The 12,638-nt window shown below is 41.8% G+C and overlaps 1 protein-coding gene across 5 annotated transcripts in view; it reads right to left on the bottom strand.

The window, feature by feature from the left end:
* MVB12B (multivesicular body subunit 12B) overlaps nt 1–12,638 on the bottom strand; it is a 278,583-nt gene that overhangs the window by 202,373 nt on the left and 63,572 nt on the right. For all 5 annotated transcript variants that reach the window (XR_012486790.1, XM_074293112.1, XM_074293111.1 and 2 more), the window contains exon 3: nt 10,132–10,239. Coding sequence is in view for 4 of the 5 variants with exons in the window: in XM_074293112.1 (XP_074149213.1) it covers nt 10,132–10,239 (108 nt within the window). In the remaining variant the exon portion in view is untranslated. The remainder of the gene's footprint in view (nt 1–10,131; nt 10,240–12,638) is intronic.

Genomic DNA, 12,638 nt, shown 5'->3' with positions numbered 1-12,638 from the left:
GCGTATGCATGCATGTGTGTATATGTGTACGTGTGTACGTGTGTGTATGTGTTCGTGTGGTGTATGTGTGTGCATGTGTGTATGTGTGCATGTGTATATATGTGTGTATGTGTGTGTATATATGTGTGTGTATGTGTATGTGCGTGTGTATATATGTGTGTGTGTGTATGTGTGCGTGTGTGTGTATGTATGTGTGCCTGTGTATATGTGCGTGTGTATGTGTATGTGTGTGTGTATATATATGTGTGTGTATGTGTGTGTATGTATGTGTGTGCGTGTGTGTATGTATGTGTGTGCATGTGTGTATGTATGTGTGTGCATGTGTGTATGTATGTGTGTGCATGTGTATGTGTATGCGTGTGTATATGTGTGTGCATGTGTATGTGTGTGCGTGTGTGTATGTATGTGTGTATGTGTGCGTGTGTATGTATGTGTGTATGCGTGTGCATGTGTATGCGTGTGTATGTGTGTGCGTGTGCGTATGTATGTGTGTATGTGTGTGCATATGTGTATGTATGTGTGTGCGTGTGTATGTATGTGTGTATGTGTGCATGTGTGTATGTATGTCTGTATTGTGCATGTGTGTATGTATGTCTGTATGTGTGCATGTGTGTATGTATGTCTATGTGTGCATGTGTGTGCGTATGCGTGCATGTGTGTGCATGTATGTGTGTTCATGTGTTTATATGTGTACGTGTGTGCATGTGTGTATGTGTTCGTGTGGTGCATGTGTGTATGTGTGCGTGTGTGTATGTGTGTGTATATGTGTGTGTATGTGTATGTGCGTGTGTATATGTGTGTGCATGTGTGTATGTGTGTGTGCGTGTGCGTGTGTATGTGTATGTATGTGTGCCTGTGTATATGTGTGTGTGCGTGTGTATATGTGTGTATGTGTGCGTGTGTATGTGTGTGTATATATGTGTGTGTGTGTGTATGTATGCGTGTGTGTGTATGTGTGTGTGTATGTGTGTGTGTGCGCATGCCTGCACGTGGGCAGGGAAGGCGCGCCTACACCGTCATTGTGACTCAGTCATGTCCAACATTTCGTGACCCCATTTAGAATTTTCTTGGCAGATACTGGAGTGGTTTGCCCCTCTCCAGCTCTTTTTACAAATGAGGAAACTGAAGTCAACAGGGCTAAGGGGTGACTTTCCCAGGGTCACACAATTAATACAGATCTGAGGCTGGATTTGAACTCAAGAAGATGTCTTCCTGATTCCAGAAACAGGATTCTATCCATTTCACCACCTGGCTGCCCCTACCTCCACCATTACAACCTCATATGCCCAATGGATAAATAGAATGGATAAAAAATAAGGCCACCATGTTTGTGTGCACGCGCCAGTAGCACTTTACATATTACTGTTCTATTTTCCAGGAAACGAAACAATCCTCTGTATAAGGGGTGCTTCTTAAAGAGTCTTTGATTTCCTCAATGCACCTCACAACTCCAATGTGTCTTCATGAATCGCTATGACCAGAAGAAAAACAATTAACCGCCTTCTGGGCAATTCTACGGTAACGAGGAGGAAGGGAGAATAAGGATCATTATCATCATTTTACAGATATGGAAACTAAGGCTGAAAGGAGGAAATCACAGAAGACACATGGTGTGATAAAATGGGGGATTCACTTTCCATCTCAGAAATACCGTTGCTATCACTACCACAAAAGTTTACAAGTTACTTTCCTTAAAAATATCTGTAAAGTAAGTAGTATCATGTACCATCATGACCATTTCACAGATAAGCAAACTGAGGCTTGAACAGGTAAAATGGCTTGCCCAACATCACAGTAAGATAGCATGAACCAGGACTAGAATCTAGTTTCTAACTTCATGTCTGGCATTCTTTTCAGTTTGCCAAGGGGAGTGCTGGACAAGATGTTCTCTAAGCTCGAGTGTTCTGTGTACCTACTAACCTATTAGCTCCTTAAAGCAGTTTTTAATCTTAATAAATATATTTTAATATATTTTTATATATTTAATAAATAATTTTAGTAAAGTCCGGCTGTCTCACTCAGTACCCCCAGCACAAAGTACCCACTGAGCCCAGGTGCTTTCAATTCCTGAGTGTCAGAGGTAGATTTGATTCCAGGTCTCCTGACTTCCAGGGTTCTGATACAGATCCTACAATGCCAAGTTTCCCTAAACAAGATAAAAATATTTATTTTTTAAGACACATTATTCTATGGAGAAGCATGAGAAGATTAATTAGCATGAAGTGAAGTAAGCAGAACTAAGAAACACACACACACACACACACACACACACACACACACACACACACACCATTTACAATGTGTAAAGAGGAAAAAAACCTGAAACAAAACCTCATATAAATATACCAGCCATGAGAACATGCCTCCCTTCCTTCTTGACCGAGGTCTATAGATGCAAAACGCTGCATATTCTGTCAGACTTGGTTGAAGTAAAGATTAGTTTTGCTGAACTGCCTTTCACCCTTTCTCTTACTTCTCTTAATTAATCTCTTAATTAATTTCCCTTCTCTTAATTAATTTCTCTTAATCTTAATTCTCTTAGTTGTCTTTGTTATTAAGGGACAATTAAATAAGTTGGCACTCACAGGCAATCTCTGAAGTCTGCGACTGAGTGGTAAGCACAGTCACACCTCAAAATACGTAACTACTTTGGATCTTTCATAAAATCATCGCAGGGTAATTTCTGATTTGTTTTTTCCTTCTCCTATTACGTAACCAGTTAAAGCAAGTTTCACAGTGTATAATATTTACCCTATTATCATCACAGCATAGAAGCCCTTTAGCCCAAAAATGGAAAGTCCCCCTCTTCACTGAGCAAATGCATAATCAGCTAATCACTGTGTCATCAACACCAAGCCATGGCTGGTACATTTCTTTACTAGTTATAAAGGGAAAAATAAACATTTCTCTCTACACGTTGGTATGACCAAACTCAATATGCCTTTACATCTAGGAAATGAGAGAAAAATTCAGGCCTACAGAGAATGTGACTTCACAGTTGATCCTGCCAGGATGTGTCTCTGAAACACAAGCAGGGAGTCCTGAGTACACATGCTAGTCCTCTGGCTGGGACAGCCACTCCGAGTCAGAGTTTGAATTGGAGCTGCTCTGACAAACAAATCAAAGTGTATTGACTTAAGATGTCAGGCGCCTGCTTATGGGAATATAAGATTCAGAATGATAACAAATGTTAAGAAACTCTCCAGTCGACCACATCATTTAAGAAAAGAGGAAACTGAGGTCCACAGAGGCAACCTGATTTGTCTCAGGTAATGTAAGAAATAAAGAGCCACGCTGGCATTTTAAACAGAACTTCCCACTTTCGCTTTGCCTTCGTTACTATCACTTCCACTGTGACTTACAATGCTTTTCTGCCACAGCACTTTAAGCCAAAGAGCTTTCCCCACTTCACCCTCTGAAAGCATAAGGCACGTGTTATCATCTTCCTTCTATAGACTAGGAAATTGAGATTCACGCTACGTGCTAGGGAGACAAAGACAAAAATGAAAATCAGCCCTGTGTTCGAGGACTTTCTATTCCAGTGGGGATGGTACAGCCGGGCTCTTCGCTACCTGACGGAGTGTACCGAAGCCTGGGGGCCCCCAGGCCCAGGTTCTGGCAGGTCCTACAAAGTTGGACGACAAGTGGCTTCATGTGGATCATTCAGAGACCGGCCTCGCTGTAGAAAGCCCCATAGCCAGAGAGCTGGACACCAAGGGATGGGTTGTCCGGGTCACACAAACAGCACCCGCTCAGCAAGCAGTGTAACCTGTGTCAAGGAGGGGGTGCTCGTGCATTCTCCAATCATTCAAGAATACCCATAACTGCACAGAGGATCGTCCAGGATGGGGACCATTCGAAGAAACAGCTAAAAACCCTCCAAGGAGGTAAAATGTGGTGTGTACTCACTGGGCTTCATACAGTTAAAAGTGTGGTCCCTTCTTACACCAAGCAACCACTGTAATGGGCTTCATACATTAGGTCTGCGACACCATTAATTTTGCTTGTTCCTCTCCCCTCCCCCATCTCGTGCTCTCTTTCATTTCCTCCTCATAAATATGAGAAACATATTCCCAATCCTTGTTGAGCAAATGATTCATGCCAAAAGCCCAATATGCACTGACTCAGGGTATTTATATTGTCTCTGGTAGCCGGTATTTGCTAGTATACTGTAATTATTTTTGACAACCTTGCATTTAAGGTGGCCACAGATAACCAACTTAATATTCAAATGTTCATAAATCCTTCTGTTTAATATCCTCCCTACCTAATCTATGTACATTATTATTACAGGTAATGCAGAAAGTACAGTGCATGAAAAGTACAATTAATCTCGATCTTTCCACAGCAAGCGGTGTCGCTCCAGCCCCAGGATTCTGTATTAATAAAAATGATGAGGGAGAGAGGGGGCCGTGGCTGGCTCAGATTCCAGACGGGCCTCCCCAAACTCCTGAAATGGGGCTGCTAGCTACTCACCTAATTAAGATCCGAGCCAATCTCAAGCCTAGAATATATTCTAGAAATATCCGTTGTCATGAATTAAGTCCTCACAATAAATGTAAAGTTGTTATTTTTTCAGAGAACGTACTCTTTTACCCAACACGGAGATCATAATGCTTTCTGCTACCACCCCTTAGCTCACAATGCACTCTCAAGTAAACTTATGTATTATTATGAATTACCACCCTCTTCATATCTTATCCTTAGACTCCGCAGACAGGGAGCTCGGGGGGATGAGGACAGAGTGATTATAACCCGTCCTCTGCTCTGGGGCCCGCGGGCCCAGTGAGTGCCTGGCACAAAGCTGGTGCCTTGGATATGTTGGTGAATGAGTTACTGCATGGTACAATCAAGTGAGCACGGAATACTGAGTCAAAAGCCCTGGATCTGAATCCTACTCAGCCACTTAATCACCTGCCTAACTCTGTAAATTATTTATTCTTTCTGCACCTGCTTCCTCACCTGTAGAATGAGTCCAAAGGTTCCTTCCACCTCCAAAATCTTATAATCACTTGCATGTCCCCATTGGGGATGACTTCCTCCCAGGATGGTTGTCTTTATTATAAGCCGAAATCTCTCTCTTTCCACTTTCAGTCATCTAAGGGCTAAGTAGGATGATTCTTGTCTACAGCAGTCCAGTTGATATTTTGATACACCCACTAGTTCTCCTCAAGGTCTTCTCAGCGCTTACACATTTCTTTCAAATGTATATCATGGGTGAAATTCTGAGTTCCCTCAAAAGATCCCAGACATCCCTTTTTGGAAATGCTCTGACATACCGTGCCCTATCTGAAAGGTGCCGTAGGGGCCTGAAGACCTCGGAACCATGGCATTCTTGGGATGGAAGATACCAGGTCTCCTAGTCCAGCGTCTTCTTTTTCCAGATGAGGACCCTGAGAGTTGGAGCTGGAACAGACCTGCAAGGTTACCTTATTTGACAAACGGCTACCAGAGGTGCAAAAGGTTAAGTAATTTGCTTGTGCTTATACAGGAAGTAACAAACCCAGCATTCAAGCTTGCTCATTCTGACTTCAAGTCCAATGTTCTTTCTGCTTCTATAAGGCTACGTAGTCAACACGAAGCAGAGCTCATCTTGAACCCAGGTTTTGTCTGACTCTGAATCTGGTGCTCTTCTCATTAGAGTCCTGCCTTCTAGGCAGTGCTATTGCTGTGTTATCTCATTTTATAGGGACTATGAAGGGAGATACCTGAAAACACTAAAATCATGAAGTAAATAAAGAACTGACTAATAAAGTAGACACAAGACTCCGGGATCTCATCTCCCTTGACCACTACACTACACTGCTTAAAATTTAAGATGACAAAGGGCATTCCCAGCTACAAATGGGGGCTGCTCCACTGCCTAGTGCACTGTCTGTTGGCTCAGCTTTGTCTTTGTTGTAAGAAAAGGTTGATTCTATGAGGCAGAGGAGCTTATTCAAAAGAATTGGAGACAAATATGTAGGTGGTGCTCACATTTCATCCACATAATAGTAATAATAATCTATATAGTTATCTATTTAGAATAAAAACTAACATTTATATAGCATGTTACAATTTACAGAGAGCTTTGTGAACATTATCTCATTTGATCATCACAACAATCCTGTAAGTAAGTGCTATCATCTCCATTTGATGGATGAGGAGACTGAGGCAGACAAGGTAAATGGCTTCCCCAGAGAACTAGGAATGTCTGAGGCTGGATTCTGACTTCAGGCCCAGACTTCTTATTCATGGTACCCCCTAGCTACCTGCGTGAAATGTCAAGACGGCATCCTTGTCATTTCTCACCATATTATCTGTGAAAATTATCGTTTACTTTAAAACTCCAAAGATATAGGACTTCATTTATGCAGGGCCTCCCCTCCGCCAAAACAAACGCCGAGTCACAACTGCACCCACGCTCTGGCCTTGGCTTAGGTTTCACCCACCACCCTGATCAACAATTATTCCAAACTCGGGGAAAAGGTGGGGAATGTCAATAGAAGAGCTTCTCTACTGTTACTTGGCAAATTTAGTACTTAGCTGAAGACTGAAAAGCTTTTCCCAGCTCATTTGCATGTTTTATCAGTTATATAACCAGGGAAAAAGTTCACCGCTGGCAAACCTTCTGCTGCGGAGCCTCTCCATGCAGAATGCAGAATCAGGCCCCTTCTCCAGGTTTTTCCCTAGCTTGGAAGAGTGTCCCAGCACTAGCAGTCTGCTTGACACAATCCTCAATCAAAAGCCTCCATGCCATAATGAGACATCAAAGGAGAACTGTGCTCTTTATACAACTTCACAAATACTTTTGCTCACAAAAGAGTTTTGCCGTATTGTGCTAACATAGGCTGTGCTATTCTCCCCAAATCTAGACTTTATAAAACTTGAGAGCCGTCTGATTACACGCTTAGTACGTGCTGTGGGGAAAATGAGCAGAGAATGACACAATCAGAGTGCCAAAGATAGAGAGCGTGATTAGAATGAATAAAACATTTTTACTGGCATTAAAGGCAATGTTGAAAAAAGAAAGAAATCTTCTGTAACAAATAGAGATAATGTGGCACGGTGGAGAGAGAGCTGGCCTCAAAGCTAAGGAGGCCTGGGTTCAAATCCTGACTGGGACAGATACTGGCAGTAGCCCTGGGCAAGTGTTATTCATGGCATCTCTCTGGGCCAAAGCACCTAAGCCTAAATGCTGAAGAAAAGACTATATGCGTTAGAAGGGCGAGTATCCTCACCTAGAAACTCATTATACCACGCAAATTACTTCTTTACAGAAAGTATACACACATTTAGATAGCAATTTTATGTGATTTTAGATGTGTACGTGTATATACATAATTTTTTCCTTTTGAGAAAAAACCATTTTATGACAATAGCTTTGTGTTTTGAGAAAAACCTACATTCAAAATAAATATTCTAACATTAAACCAATACAACCAATTATTGTTCAACTAAAAAGAAAGTCTTTTTCCTTAAAAAAAATGTTTGAGTGGAAAGAACACTGAACTGGGACAAAATAACTGGCTCTGTATTTGGATTTGGAAAATCTGGTTTTCTTCCTTAAGATCTGATATCATTCAATATACTTCAATTGTCAGGTTTCCCACAGACTTGTCATTGTAATGAAAGGATTGGGGCAGATACTCTCTTAAACTCCATTCCCGTTTCTAGTGACTAAGCTGGGCTATAACCTGCGCCTCTTACTGTTCTTTCTACCACAGTGCAGCATAGTGTTGCACTGAAAGTGGATGGGGTAGGGCTGTGTTACCACGCACTTGTTTTTTTGTTATTATTATTATTATTCTCAGTTTCATAAACAATCTTTGAAAAACTCGAATTGGGAGCGAATCTCTTCTTTACACCTACAAGACTCTAAATAAGAAATAATCTCTGGAGCTCCATTGGCTTCTCTGTAAAGGGTAAGTTTAATTGTTACCTTAAGGTCATTTCCACCCATGAATCCTCTGAAAATCTCTTTACACAAAATGGCTCCTGCCCATTTTAAACGGATAGACACATTTTGCATGTTGTCACCCACTTTGGACTGTGAGCTCCCTGGGCATAGGGCCTGCTATGTTCTTCTCTTTATAGCCTTATAGCAGAGGAACTGGCATTGAATGACCCATGCTTGTTGACGGATTGATTTAAATAAACAACAACAATAACAAATAAATGAGCAGTATCCACTGAGTTATTCCAACCCCTCCAATTATTCTCTATGGATAATTCTTCAAGGCTCAAGAATAATCTTAATGGCATTTGACTTTTATCTGCAATTGGAGGTTAAACAAAGAGTGGTCAATATGAATGGAAAGACTGTTGGCTATGAGGTCAGAGGACTTAGGAATTCAAATCTTTGATTTCCCAATTATTATTTGTGTGATCCTACACGAGTTTAAAGCCTCTGTAGGCCTTAGTTTCCTCCTCTAAGGTGAGGCCCTTCCTGCTTTAAATCTAGGTGATCCAATGTAGCTGCATTTTAACATCTACCCAGAAAAAGTTTATGGAGTTTTTATCTTTTTCCCATCAATCCAAAGGCACAGAGATATTTCTAGTTCTTGTGAAGTAGGAGGGAAAAAAGGTATCCTATCATGAAAAACCTTTAGAAAAAATATTTAACCCAATCTCTTGGAAACAAAAGTCAGCTTTTGTAAAACAAGTCAATAATTTAAGTCATCTTTTTTTTTAGTTATGCTAATTAGAAAATTCCTACATATGAACTATGTGATTTGCTAGGATCTTATAGTGAGAAAAGATTCTCAATTTCCTACAGAAAAGGAATTTTCCTTAAGTTTACTCTACGTAGCACCTTGGCCCACTGTTCCAACTTCCTCCTTTTCCAATTGAGGAGAGTAGGCTTCAGGGAGGGGAAATGAACTAAATTATCCAAATTTCCCAGCTAGTACTGGACAGAGCCATCACCAGGTCCTCTGGCTTCACAGTCATTTTTCTTGCTAATTTTTCTTTTTTTCCTTTTGAATTTAACCATTATTATCAACCAAAAAACATTCCAACATACAAATAATAATACAACAAAGCATTTTCTTAAGATAATGGAAACTTTTGTACAAAGAGTTTGCTTTTCATCACCTGCATCCACATTCAAAGCAAAACCATGGTAGAAGGAGCACAGGACTAGTTTAAGAGAGCCAGGTTCTAGCCATGCTTCATCACGAGAAAGAGCAAGGCAGCTTGGGCATCACCTGCTTTTGCAATTCTTTTGCAATTGAGAGGACTGGGGCCCTGAGAGGTGAAATCTCTTACACAAGATTTCACAGTATTAAAGACAGAATAGAGATTCAAAGTCAGGTTTTCTGAATCCAAATGCAATGCTCTTTTCTTAAGAAAGCTACCTCACTTCTCTGGGGAGTAATTTCCTCCTGTGGAAAATGAAAAGGGTGGAAGAGATGATTTCTAGTGTCCCCTCTCACCAATATGCCAATGCTAATCGTAATGATGGACACGGCACAGCTACTAATTAAACTAGGACAAGAGTAGGGAAGCTTTTTTTTAATGTCAAAAGCTATTTGGATGTTTATAACATCATTCTTTGGCCTTACAAACTTATGGGAGGCTACTGTACCTGCTTTCAGCCCATCATCCCTTGTGGTTGCCTTAGCAAATTATTTCATGCGCCTCATACAGTCTATTCCTGCGCTAGAGTATTAAAATTTTAAAGTGCTTTTCTCACAATTCACCAATATATAGGTAACATAATATATGGGTAATAAATAGGTAATATAAAATATATAAAGGTAATATGAATATCATAATTGTCATTAAGTTGCTTGCACAATTCTCCAAAGCTAAATAAGTGTTGGAGCCAGGTCTCAAACATTCAAATCCATCGCTTTCTCCTCTCTCCATTAGACTATGAGGGCAGAGGTCATGTTTTAGCTGAATTTTTTTCCTATTCCAGCACTTATGCTGCGTACACAATAAGTGTCTAATAAGTACTATGTGCTACTATAAGTGTCTAATAAGTACTACTCTATATCAGCCCAACAACTCCATTCAATTTATTAAAAATGTATTTTATTTTATCTTTATAGAATAAAAACAGCCACACAAGAGAGAAAGAAATGTCCAAGACGACTGCAAACATCTGGCATTTAGCTTATTGATGGAAGGCCCTGTTGGACTTACATTTTCTTTAGAAAATGATCTTGTGAAACACAGGTATCTGGTAACCTTGGATTTAAATAAGCCGTCTTTCCAGAGGTCAGCGTCCACACCATCTGCCGTCTGTGCAACCTGTGCCAAGGAGACAGAGAGAAGGAATTGAGGGAAGCCGGGGTAAAAGGGAGTACATGTGCACAGCGGCTCTGTATGCCGATTCCAATTAACACTGGCCCGAACTCTCATGGCATCTCATTAGTTCATTTCATTCGGCACAGGGAACAGAATTTCCAAAAGGGGAAGGCGAGCGAGAGTGTGAAAAATACAACTTCTAAAAATATTGTCCCTGGGGATGCAATTGATTAAAGACACCCGCACAAAGAGGGTCCTAATGAGAAAAGAGCAACTTTTGTTCTAATGTGCCCAGAAAGGATCTGACAAGTCAGCACATTAAGGTGCTCATTACTGCTCACTCAGGGGGACGGCCAGCAGTAGGAAATGTCCTCAGGGGTCAGGGAGTTTAGGGTTGGAAGAACCTTAAAGATCAACCCCGTCATTTTACAGGGGAGTAACCTGAGGTGCAGGAAGAAGTGACCTGCGCAAGGTCATCCAGGTGGCAGGGCCGGGATGCGAACCCAAGACCTTCCCCCCGGGAGCCAGGGCTCCTTCCGCCGCACCACACGCAAATGAAAAGTTGCCACAGGAGAACAGAGCCTGTGGAGAGGGACACGGCGCATCCTTTCAGCTTTTAGAACCCAGGTGCTTAAATCACTAGGGCTTCTAGACTGGGAAGCCGTGGGAGATCTAGAAATGGATCCAGCGGGGGAGGGGGGGGGGTTCGCGAGCAAATCAAAGACAAGGCTTCCTCCCCTGGATCAACAAAACAGCCTTCAAGTCGGACATCTCTTCTGTCCTTTGGATGCTTTAGTTACAGCCCACAGGGCGCCTTCCACCCAAGTCAAAACTGGAAAGCAAAACTTCCTCAGCCCTAGCTGAGAGGTCCGAAGGGAGCATGGGTGCCCTGCCTCAGAACAAGGCAGGTTCCATGGGGATCTCAGCAGCCCCATCCAGGCGGCTAACCTACTCCGGGTTTCCTTCACCACCGCCTCAAGGTGGATAAAAGGCTTAGATGGGGCAGGGACGAGATAAGAGAACCAGAGAGTGTGAAAGAGCAGGGCTAAACAAGAACGCTCAACCTGTGGTCTGGGAACTTTTTCTTTAAAATTTTTAAATAATTATTTCAATATAATTCAAATGCTCTATTTTTTATTTTGTGCATTTAAAAACATTGCTCTGATGAGTCAATACCCTTCAACAGGCTAACAAAAGGATGTTCAAAGAGAAGTGCCACATTTTGAATATGCTATCAGACGCCAGTGTTATTTTTCTTCATTCCCAAGGAAGGTCCCAATGCATACAGGAGGAATAAGTTAGACAACTGCAGATATGCATGTGTGAGTGCGGAGGTGCGCGCGCACACACACACACACACACACACACAAGAAAATAACTGTGGTCTAAAAAAGACAAAGCTGTTTTTACTATTATTAAAAATCATTTAGAATGAGGGAGACAGCACAGGATTAAAAGAGAATAAATACTATTTTAGTTTTAATAAAAAGAGTGAATTCTGTGTCGTATAAGTCAGCGAGCTTGAATGATTTCTGACAAAATTCTAGAACTTACTCTTAAAGGGATGACTTACACCCATCAATAAGATGAGACATCAAAGAAGTGAAGACTCCTGCTCTCAAGGCACTGGCGGCCCTGCTGCCACATTTCCTGACCCTTCCGCCTTCGAAGGCCAAGGAGCTTTCCTCCTGCTGCGGAGTCTTCTCCCGAGCTAGAGAAGACAGATGTCCAAGTCAGTGGACACTAGGGAGCCCGGCCCATTAGCACTGTGCCCTTCTGCTCCAGCAGGCTATTAGGCGCCCATTCTCATCATCTTTGCTGCCTGGCACAAGTGCTGACCCTTCACCACCCTCTGCCTGGAAGTTAATCTCATCTACAGTCAGCATTAATAGGGATACACAGATACCCAGGCTGGTATCTGCATTCCAACAGGGATAGTAGTAGAGGAGGGTAGAGCCCCATGGCTGGAGAAGGGAATCAAACCTCCCTCTTGACCCATTTTTAGCAAGAATAATTACTTAAAATCAGAAATCATCTCCCCTTTCACAAGTAAACTCGTAGGAACAAAAAACTTTTTCTAACTCATTACCTGCACTCTCTCATTCCACTCTTCCACCTCTTGCAATCTTATAACCATACCAATAAACTGAAACCGATCTCTCAGACACTCTTAACTCCTAAGTCCCGTGGTCTTTTCTCAGTGCTCATTCTTCTTGACTTCTCTTCAGCTTCTGACATTAATGATCACTCTCTTCAGTCCTGGACACTCCTTCCTCCCTCAGTTTTTGCGACTCCTGGTTCTCCTATCTGTTTGACGATCCCTTAGTCTTATTTGTTGGGCAGTCATCCTCCCCCAATCATAACACTTTCTCAAGACCCCTTCCCAGGCCCTCTTTACACAG

Source organism: Sminthopsis crassicaudata, chromosome 2 (assembly GCF_048593235.1).
Source record: "Sminthopsis crassicaudata isolate SCR6 chromosome 2, ASM4859323v1, whole genome shotgun sequence".
In the NCBI taxonomy this organism is placed as follows: Eukaryota; Metazoa; Chordata; class Mammalia; order Dasyuromorphia; family Dasyuridae; genus Sminthopsis; species Sminthopsis crassicaudata.
Note: the sequence above shows the minus strand (reverse complement) of the source record. Positions and strands in the feature narration are given on the sequence as shown.